We start from the raw sequence: 24,864 nt of genomic DNA on the forward strand, positions 1-24,864 counted from the left end.
AGTGCTGAGGTTGATGGTGGATGGAAAGTGCTGAAATCATGGTGGAATTCCTCAAGGGCTTATTTTCCATGGGTCCAGTTGATGAAGATGTCATCAATGTATCGCAAGTAGAGTAGGGCGTTAGGGGATGAGAGCTGAGGAAACGTTGCTGAGGTAAGAGGAAGTGAGTTGGCACCTGGCCAAAAGAGCCAATGGGAAGACTAGCAACTTTTAAAACTGAGAAAAAAACTTCCCCTTTGTGGTGATGGTGTTGTTCTCTCAGCTGGAGAGACAGAGACAGCAGCAGGGTATGCTGTAAAGCTTTGGCCAGGTATGAAAAATCATTAGCATGATACCTAGAAATCAGTCATTTGGAACCACAGATATGTAAGTAGAACAGCAAATGTTTAGTTTAGACGCGATCAGGTTTATCTCTTTATTTTGGGCTTGTGGATTCCTCTGTGCTAAACACAGGTGTTTTTGTAACCTTTAAGCTGGATTTCTGTGTCTTTAGAGGTCTGTTCACATGTTTTTCAGTTAGTTGGTGGCAACAGCTGATTTCTTTTTTTTTTTTTTTTTCCTTTTCTCATCTCTTCCCTGGAGGGGGGGTGAAAGAGCTTGGGGTACCCCAAAGGAAGGAATTCCCAAGTGCGCCTTCCTGGGCTCTCAAAAGGGTTCTGCACTTGGGTGGTGACAGCATTACCAATCCAAAGCCAGGGGGATCTGGAACTATGTGAGTTTAATACAAGCCTGAAGTGGCCAGTATTCATTTGTAGAGACCTTGTGGATCCCCACCTTGTGCACTCGAAGTGCCTAAATGAGGAATCAGCCTTGACAGCATCCCAGATGGGGAAGTTTCCCATTAGCCTGGCTCCCTAGACCTGGAGAGACCGGCCCAGGGCAGTATCCAAAGCCCAGTGATACTAACGCCCACAGTGACTGCACTGCAGCATGGGGCAAATTTCACAGGCCCCAGAGCCTTGATACGTCCTCTCCCTGCAAGAGGAGGAGAGTAACAAAAGATAGCTCCCAGAAATGATGTAAACAGCCGAGTGACTTGCAAAAGCAAAGAAAATACAGGGGTTAGGTCACTGTCCACCTGTGCTTAGATCAGGGGGCTGGAGCCAAGACTCCTGGGTTCTCTCCGTTGCTCTGGGAGAGAAGTGGAGTCTAGTGGGGTAGAGCTGGGGGCTGAAGCCAGGACTCCTGGGTTCTCTCCCTTGCTCTGGGAGAGAAGTGGAGTCTAGTGGAGTAGAGCTGGGGGCTGGAGCCAGGACTCCTGGGTTCTCTCCGTTGCTCTGGGAGAGAAGTGGAGTCTAGTGGGGTAGAGCTGGGGGCTGGAGCCAGGACTCCTGGGTTCTCTCCCTTGCTCTGGGAGAGAAGTGGAGTCTAGTGGGGTAGAGCTGGGGGCTGAAGCCAGGACTCCTGGGTTCTCTCCCTTGCTCTGGGAGAGAAGTGGAGTCTAGTGGGGTAGATCAGGGGGCTGAAGCCAGGACTCCTGGGTTCTCTCCCTTGCTCTGGGAGAGAAGTGGGGTCTAGTGGGTTAGAGCAGAGGGCTGGGAGCCAGGACCCCCGGGCACTATCCCTATATTTGCTGCTTCCATGGCAAATCACTTTCCTCTCTTTGTGCCTCTCTTCCCATCCACCAACTGGGAGTAACGATGCTCTAGAAGTGCCAGGGATTATTGTGTTATCACTCCCCAGAAAAGGAGAGTGGCGGGAAGGGCTTAATTCATTAAATCCATGAAGTGCTTAAAGTTCGTAGCCTGCCAGACAAGTTACTGAGCTCCATAAACGTCTTAGAGGGACAAGTGGCGTTCAGCCACCCGAGATTGAGCAATAACAGGTCTGTGATGCCCTTAGATGTCCGGGGCTGCACGCGCGCTACACTGACTGGCTCAGCGTGTGTCTACCCTACGCCGACAGGTGCGGGTAACCCGTTGAACCCCATTCGTGATGGGGATCGCAATTATTCCCCATGAACGAGGAATTCCCAACGTCTTAGAGGGACAAGTGGCGTTCGGCCACCCGAGATTGAGCAATAACAGGTCTGTGATGCCCTTAGATGTCTGGGGCTGCACGCGCGCTACACTGACTGGCTCAGCGTGTGTCTACCCTACGCCGACAGGTGCGGGTAAATCGTTGAACCCCATTCGTGATGGGGATCGCAATTATTCCCCATGAACGAGGAATTCCCAACGTCTTAGAGGGACAAGTGGCGTTCGGCCACCCGAGATTGAGCAATAACAGGTCTGTGATGCCCTTAGATGTCCGGGGCTGCACGCGCGCTACACTGACTGGCTCAGCGTGTGTCTACCCTACGCCGACAGGTGCGGGTAACCCGTTGAACCCCATTCGTGATGGGGATCGGGGATTGCAATTATTCCCCATGAACGAGGAATTCCCAGTAGCCACCCGAGATTGAGCAATAACAGGTCTGTGATGCCCTTAGATGTCCGGGGCTGCACGCGCGCTACACTGACTGGCTCAGCGTGTGTCTACCCTACGCCGACAGGTGCGGGTAACCCGTTGAACCCCATTCGTGATGGGGATCGCAATTATTCCCCATGAACGAGGAATTCCCAACGTCTTAGAGGGACAAGTGGCGTTCGGCCACCCGAGATTGAGCAATAACAAAAGCGGCCAAGCGTCCTGTGGCACCTTGTAGACTAACAGACGTATTGGAGCATGAGCTTTCGTGGGCGAGTCCCCCCTTCGTCGGCTGCATGAGCGCCACGAAGCCATGGCGGGAAGGCCTCAGGCCCGGGTGCGGCAGGAGGTCACGCCGGCCGGGGCTGCGGGGACAATGTGCGGGGGGGGGGGCGGCTGGGAGCCCCCCGGCTCAAGCTGTGACCCCGGCATCGAACGCCGAGCGCCCCCAGCCAGGGGCTGCGCCCCCTCCCCGAGTTCCAACCCCAGCAGGGGAGCCTCCAGCCTCAGCATCCCTGGAACAGCGACATCTACAGAGGAGCGACTCGCTGCTCCGGGCATTGCAGCCCCCGGGGCCACGTTCTCAGCCGCGCCGCACCCTCCGCCCGCTCAGACCTTCGCTTTCCCTTCGCCAGCCTGCTCCGCCGCCTTCTGCCCAGCGACCGGTGACGGCGCCGGGCCTCCGCGTCGCTACTGGCGGGATGTGCCCCCCCCAGCCAATCCCTGCAGGCTGCCGCGGCAGGCGCTGGCTCCGCCCCCCGCGGCGTTCTCGGGTCCCGGGGCGCTGCTGCTGGGGGCTGCAGCCCTGCAGGGGGCCCGCTCCCGTGAGTGTGGGGGGGCAGTGCTGGGCTCTGCGGTCAGAGGTGTCGGGAGACCCCCCCCCGGCACTGGGCGGTCGCTGACACGGATCAGTGACGTTGCTATAAGTGACGGGGGGGGGGGTCCTGGCCCCCCGGGGGCTGCGGGGGCCGAGCGTCCCCGACCCGAGCTGTGACCCCGGCACCCCGGGGTGCTGCCCCCGCTGACAAGCCCGTCGCGGCCCCGTGCGGCTCCCGGGCTGGGGGGATCCCCGGCGCCAGGCGCTGCCCAGGCTGGGAGTGGGCGACAGCAGGTGGATCACTTGATGGTCATCTGTTGTGTTCATTCCCTGTGGGGCACCAGGCATTGGCCAATGTCGGAAAACAGGAGACTGGACTAGATGGACCTTTGGTCTCACCCAGTGTGGCCATTTTTATATTCTTAATAAATTATGTGCACAGCTGGGGCCCTGGCTCCTACCTGCAGCTTGGACACATTCTCCCTGCCACCCCCACCCCCCCACCCTTGTACTCCCAGCTTCAGCTTCTGCATCTCCTACAGCCCCGACCCTTCTCCTGCTCCACCCTCCCTCATAACATCCCCCTTCAGCCCTGCCCCTCCTGCTGGGCCCCCTTTCCTTCTTCACACTCCCCTTCTGCCCCTGTACTCCCAATACACTCTCCCCATCTGCTCCCCTGCTCCAGGCCCTCTCCCATCTCCTCCTCATGCCCCCCTTCTCCTCGTACCCCAACCCTTCTTTCTCCCCAGTCAGGCCGTTGTGTGGGCCATTCTGCAGGCTTCCCTCCCACGGGAGTGCTCCTGAGGGCCAGTGTCGCCTCTCGTGTATTGCCAAGGGCTCCCGGCAGAGTTGGGGCAAGTCTGACCTCCCTGCCCCCAATCTCCCCCCTCAGGCCTGCATTCCAGGCGCATATTCCACACGGTGGTGTCCGAGCCTGGCCCAGGGCTGCCCTGGTACAGCAGAGTCGGCTATGTGGACGATCAAGTCATCTACGTCTACACCAGCGAGATGCAGAGAGTGGAGCCTGGCACAGTGTGGATGGCGCAGAACGAGGGTCCGGAGTTGTGGGACCTTCGGCTCTCTTGGTCACGGCGCTGGGAGGCCTGGTTCAACGCGAGTCTGAACACCCTGCGTGAGCTCTACAACCGGACCGAGGGTGAGTGCGGGACATGGCCCGACCTGGGGACACAGGGATGGAGCGGGGGATGGTGGTGTCGGTTTGAGCTGGGGGAGGGAACAGAGGGGCCCGCAGGGGCATTTTCTCACAGGAGTCAGTGTGAACGTGCGGGCCAGAGGGACACATGGGGGTGGGGGCTGCAGGGTGGAAGGTCCATGCAAAAGACATTTTTGACACCCTCCAAAATGGGACTGTCAGACTTCTTTCCTCCCCAAACACCCCAAACTACCAGTCCTACTTGCAGCTGCCTCTGGTGCCGTTCAGAGGAACCCCTACCCCTCTCGTGTGTCGTCACTTCCCAGACAGAGCAGCAGAGGTGCATAGGCCAGAAGGTCCCAGTGGAGCCGGCTAGTCTGGCCTCCTGTTTCACTGCAGCCAGAGAACCACAGCTGGAGATTCCTGCATGGAAGAGTTTGTTCCTCCTGACTACGACCGACCCTAGAGCTAGAGCAGGGCTCTGAGACGTCTTGTCTCGATTCCCAGACACCGAGTGATGGGGAATCCCAATATCAACAGCCCTGAGTGTTCAGACATGAGTCAGGCCCCAAAAATCCTGAGTTAGTCTTAAATGTCGTGAGTATTTTGGGGATAATATTGGAGGTTATTTTTGTTTGCCCTCTGATTTGAGCCTTTAGGTGACAATTTCCGGGGTTTTCTCTGCTGCTAGAAGGGCTAGAAGTTACCACTTTAGGAAAAGAGAGCTGAGACTCTCCCCTAATCCCATGAGTCCAGGAACTGGGGATTTAATAAAACCATCCGCTATCATGAGACGCACAGTAAGGTCACAAGAGCAGACAGTGCTTCATTCACCCCAGCCCCGGGAGAAGCTGCTCACCAGTGAGCCTCCTTCATTATTCGCTTTGTCTTATTTCTCAGGTGAGTTTATCTAAGGTCAGATTCCTCTTCAGTCCGCAGAGTGAGGGTCTGACATCGACTTGGGCTGGAGAGTTAGTGAGAGAATCAGCCCCTGCAACGTGCAGACACTCCAGGGCTTCCTTACTCCTGGCAGCACAAACCCCAGCACGTGTCCCAGGGTCAGGCAGGTTCCCCTGCACACTATCAATAGTTGTATAAAGAGCCGTTCTTCCTGCTCAGTCCCTGATGTGGGAGGCTGTAGCCACCTGGCCAGGCCCCCGGATTGGACTGTCTCACTTAGCATGGTGATGATCCATAAGCGTTCAGTGCCTGGCACTGCTGAACTGTCCCTGCCAGGTGAGGGTCTCTCTGATGTATTTGCTCTGTCCTTCCTGACCGGGATTTTCACCCCCCTGATTCCCCCGTGTCAGTGGTACTGGCCTGTCACATTGGTCCTCACCCAAAAGTGTCCTCAGCCCCTTGTGACCATTTTGGTAGGAAAATGTATTCTACCAATGGTCTATAGCTACACATCTCCAACCAACAGGCACTGCTTTTCGGATATAACTTTCACTCCATGCTGAAATGTAAAGACTCGCTTGCCCAAGAGTCCAGGTGGGAGATTGTTGCTCTAGTGGAAGGGAAGGCAGTGGCCAGGACTTCCCCACAAGCCACCCTTGACACAGTGGATGTGGCATCCGGGACTATGGCATCAGCAGTGCCCATGCAAAGGGGCTCCTGGCTTCAATCCTCTGGCCTATAGGCAAAAATCCAGCAGTCTCTTCAAGACCTTCTGTTTGAAGGGACTTTGCTCTACTCAGAGCAAACAGATGCCAAACTCCACAGCCTGAAGTGGAGGCTCCTCCAGAGCCATCCTCACATCCTTGAATCTCTGTGCCCGGTGCCTTCGAGGAAACATTTCAAGCCCCAACAGCCTGCCCGCTTCCCAGGCTCGCCGCTTTGTCAGGACCTGTTCAAAAAGCAGAACAGAAGTTATAGGTGCAGACAGACGCCCGCATCTGCCTCAGCCTTGCTGCCTGGTCCTTCCAGATAATCAGGGGGCTCCAAGCAGAACTTTAGATGGGGCGCCCGAGGACATTACACCAGTCCCCATACCGGATCCTGTCCCCTATTGTTTTTGGACCATCTCCTGCTTCAGCTCAGCCGGGTCCCTTATCACCACAGACCATTGCGTGCTGAGTACGGTAGAGGAGGGTTATACGCTTCATTTCGTTTCCATGCCTCCCTCCGACCTTCCATCCCCTACGCTCTTCAGTACCCTTCTCATGAGCAACTTTTAGCCCAGGAGGTGCAAGCCCTTCTCCGGGTAGGAGCCATGGAGGAGGTGCCTCAGAACTTAAGAGGGAAAGGGTTTCACACCCATTATTTCCTAATCCTGAAGGCCAAAGCGTGTCTCTGACCCACTGGGCCTGCTGATAAATGATCAGAAGTCAACACTCCTCCCAGTTCAGAGGATAGAGTTTATTGGAGCGGTGCTCGATTCTACCCAGGCCCACTTCCAGTCAGTGTTGTCACAGGTCAAGTCCCACTCAGGGCGTTGGGTCACGTGGCCTTGTGCATATACATGGTGCATTATGCGAGGTTGCACCTCAGACCCCTTCAGGCTTGGCTGGCATCAGTGTACCGGCCAAACAGCCATCATTTGGACTCGGTGCTCACAGCGCCTGCCCATCTCGGGCAACTCAGGACAGAAGGTCAGTGGTCCCAGCAGGAACTCTTGCTACGGATGAACATCAGAGAGCTCAGGGCGGTCCACCTAGCACGTCAGGTGTTCTTACCCCCCATCGCAAGCAAGGTGGTACGAGTTCTTACAGACAGTATGTTGATGTAAAACGTGGCTGCCAGGCAGAGAGCGACCCGCTCTTCTCCCCCCATGTCAGGAGGCCATTTGCTTGTGGGAGTTCTGCATAAAGCACTCGATCCACCTTGAAGCTTCTCACCTTTCGGGAGCCCAGAACGAGCTGGCAGATCAGCTCTTCTTCTCACTGCAAATGGTCCCTGTGCCCCGACATAGCAAGGACCATTTTCCAGTGGTGTGGTGCTCCCCTCATAGAACTGTTCACAACCAGACAGGACCGGAAATGTCAGCAGTTCTGCTGTCTGCGTGACTGCAACCCGGGATCGCTCCCAGATGCCTTCTTACTCCCTTGGAAAAAGCACCTGTTTCTGCACCTGGTCTGCACCTTTCCCCCCATTCCTTTTGTGCACAAGGTCTTGCTGAGGTCAGGGGCGAAGGTTGTTCTCATAGCCTCAGCCTGGCCACGTCAGCACTAGTTTGACTTATTTCTAGACCTGTCAGTAGCAACTCCAGTGCCGCTCCCTCCCCTTCTGGACCTGATCTCTCAAGATCACAGCCAAATGCTCCATCTGCCTGACAGCTCCATGGTTAAACCTGCAGAACTGGGCTGTTCGGAGCAGGTCTGCTAGGTCTTGCTAGGCAGTAGGAAACCATTTACCAGAGCTACTTACCTCACCAAGTGGAAGCGTTTCTCCATTTGGTCTACCCAGCAAGACCTCTCACCGGGGGGCCACCGGGGCTGAAACTGTGACTCCGCCTCTTACCCTGATGCTCCCCCCCGCTCCATCTCTTCTCCTGAGGCTCTGGCCCCTTCCCCTGCTCTCACCTGCTGCTGAAGTGGCAGGGCAATGGCCCCTCGGTCCCCCTGTTCAGGGGGGACCCCTGCCTCTCACCAGCTGAGTCATCTCTCAGATGAAGCAGAAACTCCAGAACAGTCTGGAAACAGCCAGGTCAAGCGATTCCATCTGTTAAGGTGCACCTAGCCGCCATCTCCACATTCTGCCCCTGCTGGGTAGTTGGTCAGTTTTTTCACCTGAAACGTCCATTCAATTCCTCAAGGGCTTTGAAAGGCTTTACCTGCAAATCTGGGAACCTATCCCCCTGAGGGACTTAATCCTGGTCCTGTCAGAGCTCACGGGGCCTCCCTTTGAGCCACTGGCTCTGTGCCCTCTGTTGTACCGTTCCTGGAAAGTCGCCTTTCTGGTAGCAATTACCTCAGTCAGGAGGGTCTCGGAGATCAGAGCTCTTATGTCAAAACCTCCGTGTATGCTGTTCTTTAATGACAAGGTACAATGCCATCCCCACCCCGTGTTCCTCTCAAAGGTAGTCTTGGAGTTTTATAGTAATCATCCTACCTATTTTCTTCCCGAAGCTGCACAAGAATAGGGAGGAATGACATCTCCATACTCTGGATGTTAGGTGCGCCCAAGTGTCCTATATAGAAAGGACTCTCTAGAAAGTCGATCCGTAAATCCACACCGCTCTTTGTGGCAGTAGCTGATAGGATGAATGGCTCAGAGAATTTCATCCTGGATCTCATTGTGCATTCACATGTGCTCCTGATGGCCGATTCTGTGAGAGCACAAGCTTCCTCAGTGGTGTTCGTGGCCCAGGCCCGATCCAGGACATTTGCAGAGCAGCGACCTGGGCGTCAGTACATACTTTTTCTTCCTACGACGCCTTCACCCAACAAGCTAGAGATGACCCTGGGTTTGGTTGGGCAGTGTTGTAATCCACGTATCCATGAACTGCAAGCCCACCTCTTATGGTACTGCTTGGGAGTCACCGAATGTGGAAGAGACGTGTGCAAGCAGTTGAAGAAGACAAAATGGTTACTAACTTTTCTGTAACTGTTGCTCTTTGAGATGGGTTGCACACATCCATTCCACGAGCCACCACTATTCATCTGTTGGAGTTGCTGGCAAGAAGGAACTGAGAAGGTGCGGGGTCAACCGGTCCCCTCGCACTGTGACATGAGAGTGCTGCACTAGAGGGCGCTAGAGCCAGCCTTTAGGAGTATCACGCAGGGAAAAATTTCAGGCAACTGTGTGCGAGACGTGCACACCTAGCGTGGAATGGACGTGTGCAACACGTCTCTGAGAACATCCGTTACAGGAAGGTTAGTAACTGTTTTTTGTCTAAACCTGGGGCATAGTTCAGGGACACAGCTTAGTGGGCTTGGCTCTCACCTGTGGCTGTGACACCAAATTGTATTTTAATCCCTTGACCTACATTTTTCCAGAAGTGACTAGTGATTTTTGGGTGTCTGAGATTCAGAGGCCGGGTGCTCCCACGTTCTGATCAGACCCCTTTAAAAAGTCTCAGTTGGGCTCCCAAAATCACTAGTCGTTGCTGAAAATCTAGGCATTTACCTCGATGTATCTAATGCATGATGGGGGAGGGGTGAAAATATTTGGGACCCTGTGTGGGTTATTTTTGTGCCCCCCACATTCTGCCCTGTTTGCCAAGCGAGGGGTCTGATCCATCCCCACGCGTTTGTCTTCCTCATGATCCCCACAATGTTCTCTGTTCACCACAGCCTCCCTCCCCCTCCCCTAAACTCTCCTTCCTGTCCCCATCCCCACATCCCCATGCCCCCCCATCTACCCTCCTGTTGCCCAGGGGTGGTTGTATTAACTGAGTTTGCTCTTGGCTGTGTGCAAGATGGTGGCCGCTCTTGTGAAGATTAGCCTGGCTGTGGGAAAATGGTGGCCAGTTGAACTAAGGGCCATCAGTGGCCTGATCCTTACAGGGAATCACCTGGAGACAGTGGCCATGTGAAAAAGAGGCCAAGCATCCGAAGTTGGTGCTGTGCCATTCCTAGATTGAGTTGGGGGCACAGGGAAGATGGGGCAGGGAAACAGAGGGACCCTGGGGAGTCTGTGAGGTCATTAAACCAGAGAAGAGGTTAGTGTGGGGGTCAGACCTCTTGTATCCCATCCTCACTGGGACATGGGGGTACTGTGAATGGAGGAGGTGGGGGACAAAGTGACCCTGAGGACTCTGCAAAATTAATACTACCAGAGCGGGGGTGGGGGGGTACAGAGCCTCCTGCATTCCCTCTTTTCCCTAAAATGACCCTGACTACCAGAACTGGGGGGTGGGGATCCTCAGAGAGCTGGAAGGGATAGACTCCTGCAGTATCTGAAGTACTCCCTTTGGGGTCATGCCACCCTGCACCCCTGCAGGGAATATACAAGAACAAGCACCAGTGAGGTACTGCTTGAAAGTGGTGAGCTCTCTGCAGCGGGGGGTCTTTAGTGTAAAAAGACCTAAGAGATGGAGTGTGGGCCCCCTGCAGGTTTGGGTTCCCTCCTGAAAGGAGCTGGGAGGGTGTAGGACCTAAGAGCATAAGTGGAAACCCCATTTCTCAGGGGAGGAAGGGTCCAGTAGCAAGGAGAAGAACCACTGGGCTACCTGCAGTGGGGTCGTGGTGAGATTTTCAGAGAGAGGCTGCTGCTGACCCTCAGCTGTGTTTCAGGGTTTCATGTTATCCAGACGATATGCGGCTGTGATCTCCGGGAAGACGGCGTCATTCAGGTGTTCTACCAGGATTCATATGACGGACGAGACTTTCTTACCTTGGTTAAGGAGACCATGACTTGGGTAGCAGCAGACATTGGGGCTCAGATCACCAAGAGGCGATGGGATATTGAAGTAGATGACAACCAGGGATGGAAACACTACCTGGAAGAGTACTGTAGAGAACGTCTTAGCCAGGAAATAGAGTACGGGAAGGAGACTCTACAGAGGAAAGGTAAGGCAGGGGGACAAGCCCCACTCAGGAGTTCACTACAAGTTACGTCTCCATTCCCCAGCCCCAGTTCCAAAATGGGGGGGGGGTAGGGGGCAGTTCAGCTAACCTTGCGCCAGGGATGCGTGGGGAAACAACACCTCTCCTCCCCCACCCCCAGCTCTGTTGGAAAAAAAAAGATAAGAAATTGAAAATGTTAAAAGCAGCTCACTGTACAGAAGCTGCAACGCCAGAGCCACCACTTGACCAAAAGAGCACAAATTTGCAGCACAAATTCTACCTCTTTCCCTGGTGTGTCACAGTAGTTATCAAGGCAATCTGCCTGTCTGTGTTAGAGCGCTCTGAAAAATACTCTGCAGAGAGAGTGCCACTCAAGCTTAATTATGGAAGTGCCACCAGTTCTATGAACACCAGCTTCATTCACCTGCAATTCTTCCTCATTCACTGTCTATACCATCATATTTGTGGTGTGACCCCCAGCGCCTCTGATCTACCAGTGACAGTAGCTTTGTCCTTGTTGCCTCTTTGTCCAAACTTCTCCCACAGTCATCTATGTGCTTTCTTCCATGCCATCCCCTACATGTGGAATTGCCTCCCCATAGTAATCTGGAAGAAGGCTCCCCTTGTCCTTAGTTTTTCCCCTTCAAGACCTACCTTTGCTGCAACACCTCCTTACTTATTCCTCGATTCTTTTATCAATAAGACATCAGATAATCTCACTCAATCAAATCTATTACCAAAGCTTTTTAGCTAAAGATTAATCAGCACAAACATAGATGGGAAGAGGATAAATGCTTTACCACTCCGACTCAGGAGGGCAGTTGCAGCGTAGTCCGCTTCAAAATGTTAACTCACTATTACCCATGTACGTACCTTGTCTGTTACCATGGACACAAATTCCCCAAATTTGTTAGCACCATTACACACCCTAATCTTTCCGTTCCCGAACAGTTTGTGCTTCCTGTTCAAGGATACTTGAAATTTGTACCCAGTTTTTTACAACAATTATACTAGTTGCTTATTTCTCTCACAAACCTCAGCAGAACATTTTCTTGTCCTTTGCTATCTTTACAAATGTTAGGAAGAAAAAGCCATACACAGCAGTGTAATGTGTGTTTCAGTGCCAAGAGGCTGGGAAACTGATTTTTCAACGTGTGTGAATCCCTTTGAAATCCATAATATTGGGGTAAATTAGTTTTTGGTAACAACCTATAAGAAATTAGCCAATTAATATAAGCTAGTTCAAGGGGCAGTTTACAACCATGTCTTTTTTTTTTTTTAATGGTCCTTTTCATCTCTTATTGGTCAGTTTATATAGTTCATTTTTTGACCTATGGCCAGGGCAAGACTCTTCTCTCTTTCAAATCCACAGACTGATAGGAGAGGAGCACAAACATAGTATGTGATTAAGGAATGACATCTATGACACCTGTATCTGGAGCTTAGTGAAGGCTTTTAAGGTACTTGTGTCATTGTGGCTGGGAGTAGAGGCTTCTGGTTTCCACACTCATAGAATCTGGTCAGAGACCTGGATTCGGGGTTCACCGTTGCTGATGCTGTGAATTCGGCACAGAAATCCTCTAACATGGTGGTTCTCTCTCATCAGAGGGATTCCATCTCATGGACTCTCCTCTCCCACTACTGGGGTCTCAGAATTTCATGTTGCAAAGCTCCAGCAAAGACTTCCTGGATTAGAGCTTGAAAACAGCTAACTTCAATTTCTTCCTTTTTCCAGTACGCCCAACAGCTAGAGTGAGCGACAGGTCATCTCATGACAGCCTCACCACTCTCTCCTGTAAGGTCAGTGGGTTCTACCCCCGGGACATCACTGTGACGTGGCTGAAAAATGGGGAGAGCAGACAGCAGGAGACCTACTCTGAAGGCATCCTACCCAGTGGGGATGGGACCTACCAGACCTGGGTGACAATGGAGATTGATCCCAAGATCAAAGCCCATTATTCATGTCACGTGGAGCATGAAAGCCTGTTAGAGCCACTCTCTGTCTCCTGGGGTAAGGCGTTTGTGTGTTTGTCTGTTTTTCCTAGTGGGAGAGGGGGAAACCATTAAACTCAAATCCTGAAAAATTCTCATTCGGATTTCTAGGCTGAAGCTGGAATTTCCTCAGGGTCTGTGAGGCCCTGTCCTCTTTGGCCCTGTTCCTCTGCAGTCAAGTTCTTGTGCTAGAGTTGGAACCCACAGTGCCTGGGGCTCATGTCTTGTTCTCCAGTTTGTAGCCTCTGGGGGCTGTTGGATACATCTCAGCAATACAGTGTCTCTGAAGGGAGAAGATTAGTAATCAGACATTAAGACTGGAAGAGAGCAGTCTGAGCTCCTGCAAAGCCCAGTGCAGGGAATCACACCAGCGACCAACCTGGTAGCCTGTGGGCAAACTAGAGCTGATCCTTCAGAAAGAGATGCCCATTCCAGATGTAAAGTCTCCAAGGGATGGAGAATTTACCCCATCCCAGGGGAAGCTCAAATCTGCCCCTTATTTGCAGTCAGAATTTGTCTTCAACTTCCAGCCTGTTCTCAACTTCAGCAGGTTCTCAGAAATACAGCTCTGGGGGCCCTTCATCCTTGCCCATGTGGCGAGAGAGAGATGTTTAATTTTGGAAGCAGCTTGTTTCTGTGCGCAGTGATGCTGGAAGGGAGGGGTTTGGCCTTGTAATGGAGCGAGGAGGCAGATTAGAGCCCCGCATCAGGGGGGAGAGTCTCCTATGCCCCTAGCTCAAGGAAGTCTTAGAAGAATTTTTTACACATGGAGCTGCCTTCCAGCCATTTTTTTCCTTGGTTAATTGGGATGTGGAAAAATGGAAAAAGTGGAAGTGCAAACAATTTCTGAGAGGGCAGCCTGCACCGGGACTCTCGTCAGCAGGTGGTTTCATATCACAATGCTGCTACCACGTCCCCTGCCAATTTTTGTGTCATAAACCACATTTCCTTAGTCTCTTAGAAATATTTTTCTTTCCGCTGTTTTATTATGTGGATCTTTCAGACAACAGGAGAAGCTGATTAGTGCAACTGAATATGTATAGAGAACTCGGGTTTTAACAGGTTTATATAAATCAAGAACAGTATTAAAATGTCTCTCTCATCCCCTCTTCACTTCCTGCCCCCTCAAAAAACATGCATTGTGTCTGTAACTCCATTCACGGCAGGGAAATCCAGAGCTTTGAGGTCAGTTTCCAGTTTGTCACCAGAATCACACAATGGAGTTCCATTAGTCATGAAAGTCAGCGTTGTCAAGGGGAGTTAGGGGCTGGGAGCCAGGACTCCTGGGTTCAATTCTTGGCTCTTGCACTGACTCGTTGTGTGACCTTCAGCAAGTCTTTTTTCCCCCTCCAATTTAGGGATGATGCTGACATCGATCATCCCCCACACAGAGGTTTACGAGGATTGATTAATGTTCCAAAAGTCTTCTATTTTAAGTGCTACATATTTGTTATGAATTGAAGTAGTAAAGGCTGTGTCCAGGACTTTCTACAGTGGGGTGTAGTGCATGGTGGCTGCATGGAGCTCAGTGGAAGAGGTGGAGGGTTGCAGGACTCAGCCCTAACTTGGGGAGTTGATGGACTGATCCCTGCAGTGGGATGAAAGGGGGTTTTAGTTCGGGGGGGGGTGGGATTTTTTCCCCGTTGATCATTCTCTCCATTCCATTTCAGAACCAAATAACAATCTGATTCCCACTGTGTCTGGAGTTATCACTGCAGTTGTCCTAGTTGGTGTTATAATCGGAGTAGTCGTCGTCTGGAAAAAGAAACACTCGGGTAAAGAGTTGGAATGGGGAGATTCTCTGGACGTGCCGGGCCCTGCACACCTGCCTAAGGCCAACAGCAGTAGAGGAACCAGTGTCAATATGGTTTCAGAGTAGCAGCCGTGTTAGTCTGTATTCGCAAAAAGAAAAGCAGTACTTGTGGCACCTTAGAGACTAACAAATTTATTAGAGCATAAGCTTTCGTGAGCGACAGCTCACTTCATCGGATGCATTTGGTGGAAAAAACAGAGGGGAGATTGATATACACACACACAGAGAACATGAAACAATTAACTTAAGCTTGAATAGAGACTGGGAATGGATGAGTCATTACACAAAGTAAAACTATTTCCCCATGATATTTCTCCCCCCCACCCCACCCCACCCCCCACTGTTCCTCAGATATTCTTGTTAACTGCTGGAAATAGCCTACCTTGCTTGTCACCATGAAAGGTTTTCCTCCTTTTCCCCCCCCTGCTGCTGGTGATGGCTTATCTTAAGTGATCACTCTCCTTACAGTGTGTATGATAAACCCATTGTTTCATGTTCTGTGTGTGTATATCAATCTCCCCTCTGTATTTTCCACCAAATGCATCCGATGAAGTGAGTTGTAGCTCACGAAAGCTTATGCTCTAATAAATTTGTTAGTCTCTAAGGTGCCACAAGTACTCCTTTTCTTTTTGTCAATATGGTGTAACTGCTCCACTGCAGGACTGAGCTAATGACCCCCTATGGGAGCTGCTGGAGGGCCAGACCCAGAAACTGGGTGCGGGTTACAGTTTATATGGGGTTAGGTTTTCCGAAGTGCTCAGCACCCAGTGCACCGAGGTCTTTGGGACTCTGTCTCTTTGTGTCTTTCTCTCCTGCCGATCATGAGCGCCTGGGACCTTGTGTCCATTACTGAGCGCCAGGGGCCTGTGCTGAGCCAGGAGCCCTGTTTCTGAGCCATGCACACAGATCGGAGTCGGTTCCTGCCATGGGAGCTGCATTCACTGAAATTTACCTTTTCTCTGCAGGGAAGAAGGGAGACGGCTATACTGTAGCTCAGGGTAAGTGACAAGAGACCCATCACCTCTTTTCAAGGGGCCATCTCTGAACTGCCATCAGTATTTGCTTGTGGATTTTATCCTGGAACCACTGACAGGAGATCCTCGCTCCCACTCATAGGCCTTGTTTACACTGAGAATTTTAGGGAAATCTCCAACTATTGCTCTAGTACCATAGAATCGTAGGACTGGAAGGGACCTCGAGAGGACACCTCGTCCAGTTCCCTGCACTCAGGGCAGGACTAAGTTTCATCTGTAGACCATCGCTGACAGGTGTTTGTCTAACCTGCTCTTAAAAACCTCCAGTGCTGGAGATTCCACAACCTCCCTGGGCAATTTATTCCAGTGCTTAACCACCCTGACAGGAAGTTTTTCCTAATGTCCAACCTAAACCTCCTGTACTGGAATTTAAGCCCATTGCTTCTTGTCCTGTCCTCAGAGGTTGACGAAAACAATTTTCTCCCTCTTCCTTGTAACAACCTTTTATGCACTTGAAAACTGGTGTCCTGTCCGCTCTCAGTCTTCTCTTTTCCAGACTAAAGAAACCCAGTTCTTTCAAGCTTACCTCATAGCTCATGTGTTATAGACCGTTAATCATTTTTGTTACTCTTCTCTGGACTTTCTCCAGTTTGTCCACTATCCTTTCTGAAATGTGATGCCCAGACCTGGACACAATACTCCAGCTAAATTGTATTATCAGCACAGAGTATAGTGAAAGAATTACTTCTCGTGTCTTGCTTTCAACACTCCTGCTTATACGTCCCAGAAGGATGTTTGCTTTTTTTGCAACAGTGTTACACTGTTGACTCATATTTAGATTGTGGTCCACTATGACCCCTAGACCCTTTCCACATTACTCCTTCCTAGACAGTCACTTCCCATTTTGTATGTGTGCAACTGATTGTTCCGTCCTAAGTGGAGTACTTTGCATTTGTCCTTGTTGAATTTCATCCTATTTACTTCAGATCTTGTCTCCAGTTTATTCAAATAATTTTGAATTCGAATCCTGCCCTCCAAAGCACTTGGAACCCCTTCCCGCTTAGTATCTCCACAAACTTTATAAGTGTACTCTCTATGCCATCATCTAAATCATTGATGAAACTATTGAACAGAACTGGTCTCAGAACTGATCTCTGTGGGACCCCCAGCCTGACTGTGAACCACTGATAACTACTCTCTGGGAACGGTTTTCCAACCAGTTCTGTAACCACCTTATAGTAGCTCCACCTAGGCTGTATTTCCCTTGTTTTGAGACTGTCATGTGAGACAGTATCAAAAGACTTAGGCTTTGTCTACATTAGCAGCGTTAAAGCGCTGCCACGGCACCAGCATGGAATCGTGGCACCAGCGCTAGGAGAGAGCTCTCCCAGCGCTCTAAAAAGCCACCCCCACGAGGAGCGTAGCTAACAGCACTGGGAGCGGGGATTACAGGTCTGTAATGCCCCAGCTTGTCCTTATCCCCTTTTCTACAGACCCGCACTATATTTGTCCTCTTACAGTCCTCTGGAATCTCCCGTCTTCCATGACTTTTCGAAGATAATCACCAATGGCCCAGATATCTCCACAGTCAGCTCCTTGAGTATTCTAGCATGCATTTCATCAGGTCCTGGCAACTTGAAAACTTCTAACTTGTCTAAATCACGTTACAGAAAAGTCATTTAGCACTTCTGCCATTTTCACATTTTCTGTTATTGTCTTTCCCTTCTCCTTGAGTAACGGGCCTACCCTGTCCTTGCTTTTAATGTATTTATAGAATGACTTTTGTTACCCTTTATGTCTCTAGCTAATTTAATCTCATTTTGTGCCTTGGCCTTTCAAATTTTGTCCCTACCTGCTTGTGTTATTTGTTTATAGTTATCCTTTGTAATTTGACCTAGTTTCCACTTTTTGTAGGAGTCTTGAGTTTCAGATCATTGAAGATCTCATGGTTCAACCAGTGTGGTCTCTTGCCATCCATCCTGTCCTTCCTGTGCAGTGGGATAGTTTACACTTGTACCCTTGATGTCTCATTGAATAATTTCCAACTCTCCTGAACTGTCTTCCCCTTTAGACTTGCTTCCCATACAGAGCGGTCCTGTCCATTGGATAGCTTGGGGCGGGCGCCCTGGGCCCCGTGCTTTGTGGGGGGGCCCCACCCTTCAGGGGATGCGGGACCTGGGTGGCCTGGGGGCCAGCAGCAGTGCGAACGGCCATGCTTCGCTCCGCCTCACCAGCTCTCGGCATTGCTTGGGAGAGGAGGGGGTGGGCACTTGGGGGGAAGGGGCGGAATGGGGGCGGGGCAGAGCAGGGACAGGAAGAAGTAGGGCAGGGGAAGGGGTGGAATGGGGGTGGGGGCAAGAAGGGACGGGGTTGGGTGGGGCCTGGGGTGGAGGAGGGGTTATCCCGGGACCCACGCCCCCCTAGGGAGGGCCCTGTTGCAATGGGACCTTACCTACCAACTTCCTGAGTTTGCTAAAGTCTGCCTTCTTGAAATCCATTGTCTTTATTGTGCTGTTCTCCCTCCTGCCATTCCTTGGAATGATGAACTCTATGATTTCATGATCGCTTTCACCCAAGCTGCCTTCCACTTTCAACCAGTTCCTTCCTATTTGTCAAAATCAAATCTAGAACAGCCTCTCCCCCAGTAGCTTTCTCCACCTTCTGAAAGAAAAATTGTCCCGAATAGATTCCCAGAACTTGTTGGTTAATCTGTGCCATGTTGTTGTTTTCCCAACAGATCTCGTCTTCAATAGTGTAGAGTGCTGTTGACACATTATCTAACGTTGCTCAGAACAACTCTAGATGACACAGTGATTAAAGCCACCTGAACCCCATCTCCACCATTGCGATCTCTGGTGGAATTGCATCACTTGTGGGTAGGGGTCCCAATTTTGCTAGTGTAGACAAGGCAATGGTCAGGAATATTCGGTGGTGTTGGGCTGAATTATTATCCCCCTAGAGCTGTGCTGTGTGTGGCTGAATATGACCTTGAAGGTGTCTGACCTACTTATATTGTTACATTTCTTTTGACTCATCTGAAAGTTGGAGTTTGATGTTTGTGAAATCTGGGCCTGATCCAAAGCCTGTTGAAGCCAATGGGAGTCTTTCCATTGACTTCAGATCGGCACCATTCTGTCACCTCACTGACCACGAGTTCAAATCCTTTCCTCAGTTGTCTCCTTTAGGAACAAGACCAAGACTAACAACTATGGAAAATATTTACATAAATGATGGTCTGCATCTAAGGCCATCTAATGCCTGGCACCAAAAGTCAGTATAAAATGCGCAGATCTGCCGGGCCCTGCTAGGGTCTAGTCGTCCAGCTTTCTCTTTACCCTCTCCAGGGTGCCTCAGTGGGTAATGGAGGGGGTTTGAGAAGTGCCAACAAAACCTCCTCAAAGCACCACCCTTCCTCCTTCAGCTGGCCCTCAATCATGCCTCCCTCCCTCCTCCTCGTTACTCCAGAACAACGGAAATTCACATGCAAGAACTTTGTTAATGGGGAGTTAAGCTTGCAGGTGCTCAGCCCTGCCCTGGGCTCCCTGTATCCTGTCAGAATGGGTTTGTGTAAGCGAGTAGGCGGGTGTGGGTCTCCCTCGGTGTCCATCTCTGAGGAAGGACACGTCCCTTTGCTGACGCTCCTGGAATAACAGTCTAAGCAAGGGGGAAGTTGGCCGTCTAAGGTGTCAGCCCTCCGGCAGGATAGAGCAGGGAACAGCCTAGGGCTCAGGCAGGTGCTATTGACTTGCTCAGGCCTCCTGGCCTAAGGTGGGGAGGCTGCCAACCCCGGGGTTAGGGTGACAGGGGAACGTGCGCCCCCCCGACTCCACTGTGTCCCAGCCCAGGGCTCTAACAACAGCAGAGCGGTCTGCCACTGGCTCAGCGGGGATCCAGCCGCAACACACTGACCTAGTGCCAGCCAGCAACGTAGCTGGACAGTCGTCAGCTGCCCCTGGGCTACTTCCTCCCCTCCCCGGGTGTAGCTGAACCCCGGGTCGTCCTCCATCTCCCCGTGGTGCACACTGCCAGTGGCAATCCCAGCAGCTCCTCAGCGTCGGGCGTCTGGCAGTTCTGCTGTCCCAGGGACACTCCCAAGATACCAGGAGTCTTCCAAGGGCTCCAGCAGTGGGCCGGAAGCGTGTGACTTCCTTGGCGACTCCTGCTCAACTGAGCTGCAGGGCTCGCCTCTTACATATTCGCTAGAGGGTGTTTAATTCCCAGAAGTCAAAGGTTGGCAAACCAGGATATGTAGAGGTAGAATGATGCGTCCCACACAACTCGAACTCTGCCCCAGTGGGTCTGGGAATAGGAACAGGAAGTTGACCAGCACCATGCCAAACCAAACTTGCCCTTGTCTGTGCGCCCAGCACCACCCCAAATCAGCATTCCTCTTCATACTGTCCACACTGTTGGGTGCAGCGCCATTGATTAAGGCGGGAATCGCTGTTCATTGGCAGGCGGGAGGGTGACATCTGTGGTCTGTGTGAGGGACCCCTCTGGGCACAGACCAAAGGAGGCGCAGTTGAGGTTGTTTGGCAGGGGTATCCTTAGCCCAGCATCTCCTGCTTTGCCAGCCATTGAATGTTGAGTAGTCCGGGCTCCCGTTCTGACGAGGCATGAAGAGCACAGAGCAGTGCTGACCCCCTACAATGGTGACATTTTTTGCAGGTGAACAGTGGAAATCCTGGGCAGCTGCCCTGTAGACTGGTCTGTGAACCAACCAGCTCACTGCTAGGGAAGAGTGAGGTGATGACTGTTCCCTTTGGATAGGAGTCCCCGTATCTACTAACTACGCTGACACCCTGCCCTGTGAGAGACACTAATATCCTCTCTCTTCTCCTCCTCCTTTGCACAGCAAATGACCATGGATCTAGTGGCTCTCACCTGTCTGCCAAGGGTAAGTGAGGGGGGCTCTAGCCTAGGGGTTCACTGCTCTCACTGAGGCCTTTAGAGAGAGACACCTAGTCCAAGTCATTGAACCCTGAGTCTCCCTGGACCATCCCCTCTAGCAAACCAGCCTCAAGGAGCAGAACAGGCGAGTTCTGGATCTATTATTTCCCTTTTATTCACACTGGGGATGCAGGAACAGGTTTGCAGCCAAATCCCCCTTGTTTTCTCTGCCATGACTTTAGGTGTGAAAGACTCTAGTGAGAGGGATTTCTCTGTGGCTGCTGACACAGCATGGGCTGAGCTCAGCTTTTGCAATGATAAACTCCAGCTGCTTCAGAGAACAGTCTCCCGTGAACTGCAGGGAGGAAGCAGGAGGGACAGAGCCCAGCACCTGAGGCTCCAGGAACACAGATCGCTGACACTTGAGCTACAAGCTTTGTCGACGGGGTTAGAGATTTTGTCCACTGAACATGGCCACTAGGGCGACCGTCCCACAGCAGTGTGCACTGTCATCGCAAAACATTGTGGCAGGTTCCCTTTAATAGACGTTGCCTGTGTTTAACTTCTGCAGCTTAACAGAGCCTGTTGGAGTCTGTGCCACAACCTGAGAGGACCCCACAGAGGAAGATGGAGGAGCTCTGCTCTGTCTCCCTACAAGAACCAATCCACCCCTCCCTAGCTTTTCTCTGGCACTTGGAGCGTCCCGTGTGGGATTTCTGGCCTCATCTCTGCTCACTGAACCACTTTTTGCTTTTCAGATGTCATAGTTTTCTGTAATGTTTTATTTGCACAAAATAATTTCCAAAATGTTAATGGATTAAAAACTTGTTTAGTATTTGCCCCATTTAGTGTGTGCACGCAGTGCTCCGGCTGCGCAGTGCTGTTTGCACACCCTGTACGGTGCGCTAGATCTGTGAGCAGTAACTGCTTGTGCGTCTATGGTGGGGACGGCTTTTTTTTCTGTTGAATTTCATGATTCTAACCTGGTAAATGGCCTGGTCTACTAGCAGCAAGTAGCGCTGTTGCCATCATCAGCTGAGGACGTCTGCTGGACAGGAATAAGTGTCTGAGTTTAGTTTGTAAGTGCCTCGAATGTCCTTTTCACCATTCATAGAGCTATAGGAATGCTGGGCTAGAAGGGCCCTCAAGAGATCGTCAAGTCCAGCCCCAATCTCAGGCAGCACCAAGTTAACCTAGACCATCCCTGACAGGTGTTTGTCCAACCTGTTCTTAAAAATCTCCAATGACGGGGATTCCACATCCTCTCTAGGCAACCTGTGTGATGAAGTGGGATATTTTCCTAACGTTACGTATGTAACTCTGTGCCTCAGTTTCCCCCATGTGCTGCATGTCTAACCCAGGTGGGAGTTGGGGTGTCTGTTGTAAAGGACAAGGTGTGACCCAGTCTAGCAGCCTGGACCCCAGACCATGGCCTGCACACTTTGTAACTTAGCGACTGATGACCCGAAGGCCCATCCCAATTTGGAGCCAGCCAGTTATGGGCAGCGGAGAGAACAAAGAACTGAAGAGAGAGTCACCTGGAGATCTGTTTGCTGGGGAAACAAGACAGATGGAGGTGGGGCCTTGGAGATGATATAGGGTGGGCCACAGAAAGGAGGATTTACTTCTGGCCTGGGAACAAAGAGCGACCTGAGCCCACCTGGACGGGGACAGACCCAGATGGACGCCCCTGAGAACGTCTTGTAATCTGCTCCAGATGTACAATAAACCCTACTGTGCTCTGCTGGCTGAGAATCACTGCAGGCTCGAGAGAGGCAGGCATGCTGGAGGCTCAGACGGGCGGTACTGGGAGGCGCAGGAGAAGCCTACAGCTTAAACCCTGAGCAAAGAGTGTGACTTTGCGTAGGGTCAATACTCTGAAAGGCCAGTTCCTCCCAGGGGCCAGATGGAGCCAAGAGAGCACTGGCCTGTGAGTCTGTGACAACCTGTTCCACAGTGAACTGTCCTTAGAGCTAGAAAGTTTTTCCTAATGTGTAACCTAAATTCCCCCTTCCCCTACTATCAGTGCACGTGGAGAACACTTGATCACCGTCCTCTTCAGAGCAGCCCTTAATGCCGGGGTAGTGAATTATTTTTTCTCAAGGTCCAAATTTCTTGCTCAAGATATAGTCACGGTCCAGACTCAAGAGAAACATTTTTCACACCACAAGTGCTCCTGTTCAACGAATGCTGTGAAATATGCCCAGGGCCTATATTGTTTATATTCTTAGTGTATTAAATGAAAAATAAAATCAAACCATGGTATAGCCTAAAAATAAGCTTTAAGAAAGATAACGAGGAGTCTGGTGGGCCCACGAAAGCTTATGCCCAAATAAATCAGTTAGTCTTTAAGGTGCCACCAGATTCCTCGTTGTTTTTGTGGATACAGACTAACATGGCTACCCCTCTGTACTTGTTTCCAAGAAAGATGTAATTTATCTGAAACTTTGGGAAAGTATTTAGAAAAATGTCAAATAGATGCAACTATTAGTATTAAAAGTACTTTCAGGCAACAGTTTTAACTTTTGTGTGAGTTTTGTCAAATACAGTTATTGTAGGCATATCTGCATAGAGATAGATAAACAGATCATAACCCCTAATGGGCTAAAGCAATTTCTCTAGCAACAGCAAAACCTTATAATTTCTGCTTATCAGCAAAACTTTTAACTAAAACTCACATGGGTGCCCAGTAAGAACCTTGAAGATACTCCAGGTTAGCGTGTCCATACTCGCTTCCGATCCAGTCAATCTGATGTTATTGTATCTCTCCCTGTTAGTGATGCTGCAGCTGCACCTGGCACTAGTAGTCCAGTGTGCTCAGGAGAACAGCAGGGGAGCTGCCTTGTTCCTTCCCCCGTAGTGGGGCTGCCTGGACCCAGCCTGGTGAGGGTGACAGGTGAGAGACAGAGATGGCCTGGAGACCCCTCCCTTACCAGCTTCCACAGACTGGGCCAAGCCCCCCTGCCTGTCCCATGGAGCCTGCAGCGCTTGCTGGGTTTAACTCTAACCTCCTACGTGAGACTCTATCATACCACAGTGTAACGGGGACATGGAGGTGGCTCCTCCTTTGGGAATTTGGGAGCTTGGTGCCCAGGGTTCATCTCGCCTAGTAGCAGAGAGCACAGGAGCAGCCAGTGCAAACTTTATAGCCTTCCCCTCTACTCATGGTGGCTGGTCTTAAAGATGCCTCTGAACCAGTCACCTTCATCCAAAAGGGAGCTGATTCCCTGACCCATCGCAGGGCGTGAGCTGGCATCAAAAAGCTCACTCTGGGCAGGGTCTTGTACCCTTACCACCCCTATTTCTCCAGAGTTGAAAGGTCAAAAATCCCCCTCAAATCTTCCTTTAAGAGATGAATAGCATCTCAGCTGTGTGGACAGTGATTTGCCCTAGTTGGTGTGGGGATGGAGGGGCTTGGTGTTGGTTGGGGAGCTCCCTGTCTATATCCCCCACCCCAGAGCACACTCCAAGCTCATCCATACCCCCCTGTGGTCTCCCAGGAGCTGGTGCTGCCTCCTCTCTGCGTGATGACTTCCCTTCTTGATGGAGGGCTGTTGCAGCGGCCGTGGTCTAGTGTAGTTTCACTCTGTTGTGGTTGTGATGATGACTGTGCCGGTTTCAGGCAGCCCAGGGGCTCTTGTGAGTGAGCGGCTGACGGGATGTTTTGATCTAGAACAGGAGTTCTCCAACTTCATTGCACCATGACCCCTTTCTGACAACAAAAATTACTACATGTCCCCGGGGGGGGGGGGAAGAGGGGGGGCCAAGTCCAAGCCTGCCTGAGCCCTACTGCCCTGGGTGGGGGAGTCCAAGCCCAAGAGCTTCAGCCCCAGGCAGGGGGGGCCTGTAACCTGAGCCTCATTGATTCATAGATACTAAAGTCAGAAGGGACCATTCTGATCCTCTAGTCCGACCTCCTGCACAACGCAGGCCACAGAATCTCACCCACCCACTCCTATGAAAAACCTCACCTATGTCTGAGCTATTGAAGTCCTCAAATCATGGTTTAAAGACATCAAGGAGCAGAGAAGCCTCCCTCAAGTGACCTGTGCTCCATGCTACAGAGGAAGGCGAAAAACCTCCAGGGCCTCTCCAATCTGCCCTGGAGGAAAATTCCTTCCCGACCCCAAATATGGCAATCAGCTAAACCCTGAGCATATGGGCAAGATTCACCAGCCAGATATTACAGAAAATTCTTTCCTGGGTAACTCAGATCCCATCCATCTAATATCCTATCTCAGGGGATTAGTCCTATTTACCCTGAATATTTAAAGATCAATTACTTACCAAAATCCCATTATCCCATCATACCATCTCCTCCATAAACTTATCAAGTAGAATCTTAAAGCCAGATAGATCTTTTG

At 51.3% G+C, this 24,864-nt stretch overlaps 1 protein-coding gene across 3 annotated transcripts in view; it reads left to right on the top strand.

Annotated features, from left to right (window-relative positions):
- Window positions 1-3,174: 3,174 nt before the first annotated feature.
- LOC119854513 (class I histocompatibility antigen, F10 alpha chain-like) overlaps window positions 3,175-24,864 on the top strand; it is a 100,623-nt gene continuing 78,933 nt past the window's right edge. Inside the window, exons 1-7 of one of the 3 annotated variants that reach the window (XM_038399077.2) lie at window positions 3,902-4,382; window positions 10,559-10,834; window positions 12,567-12,842; window positions 14,494-14,598; window positions 15,602-15,634; window positions 20,466-20,507; window positions 21,072-23,016. In XM_038399077.2, coding sequence (XP_038255005.2) covers window positions 4,235-4,382; window positions 10,559-10,834; window positions 12,567-12,842; window positions 14,494-14,598; window positions 15,602-15,634; window positions 20,466-20,507; window positions 21,072-21,076 — 885 coding nt within the window. In that variant the 5' untranslated portion in view covers window positions 3,902-4,234 and the 3' untranslated portion in view covers window positions 21,077-23,016. Of the gene's footprint in view, window positions 3,234-3,901; window positions 4,383-10,558; window positions 10,835-12,566; window positions 12,843-14,493; window positions 14,599-15,601; window positions 15,635-20,465; window positions 20,508-21,071; window positions 23,017-24,864 lie in introns of those variants that run through there. The other 2 variants (XM_043514019.1, XM_043514020.1) reach the window with 2 other exon arrangements.

The sequence above is a fragment of the Dermochelys coriacea genome, chromosome 4, assembly GCF_009764565.3.
Source record: "Dermochelys coriacea isolate rDerCor1 chromosome 4, rDerCor1.pri.v4, whole genome shotgun sequence".
In the NCBI taxonomy this organism is placed as follows: Eukaryota; Metazoa; Chordata; order Testudines; family Dermochelyidae; genus Dermochelys; species Dermochelys coriacea.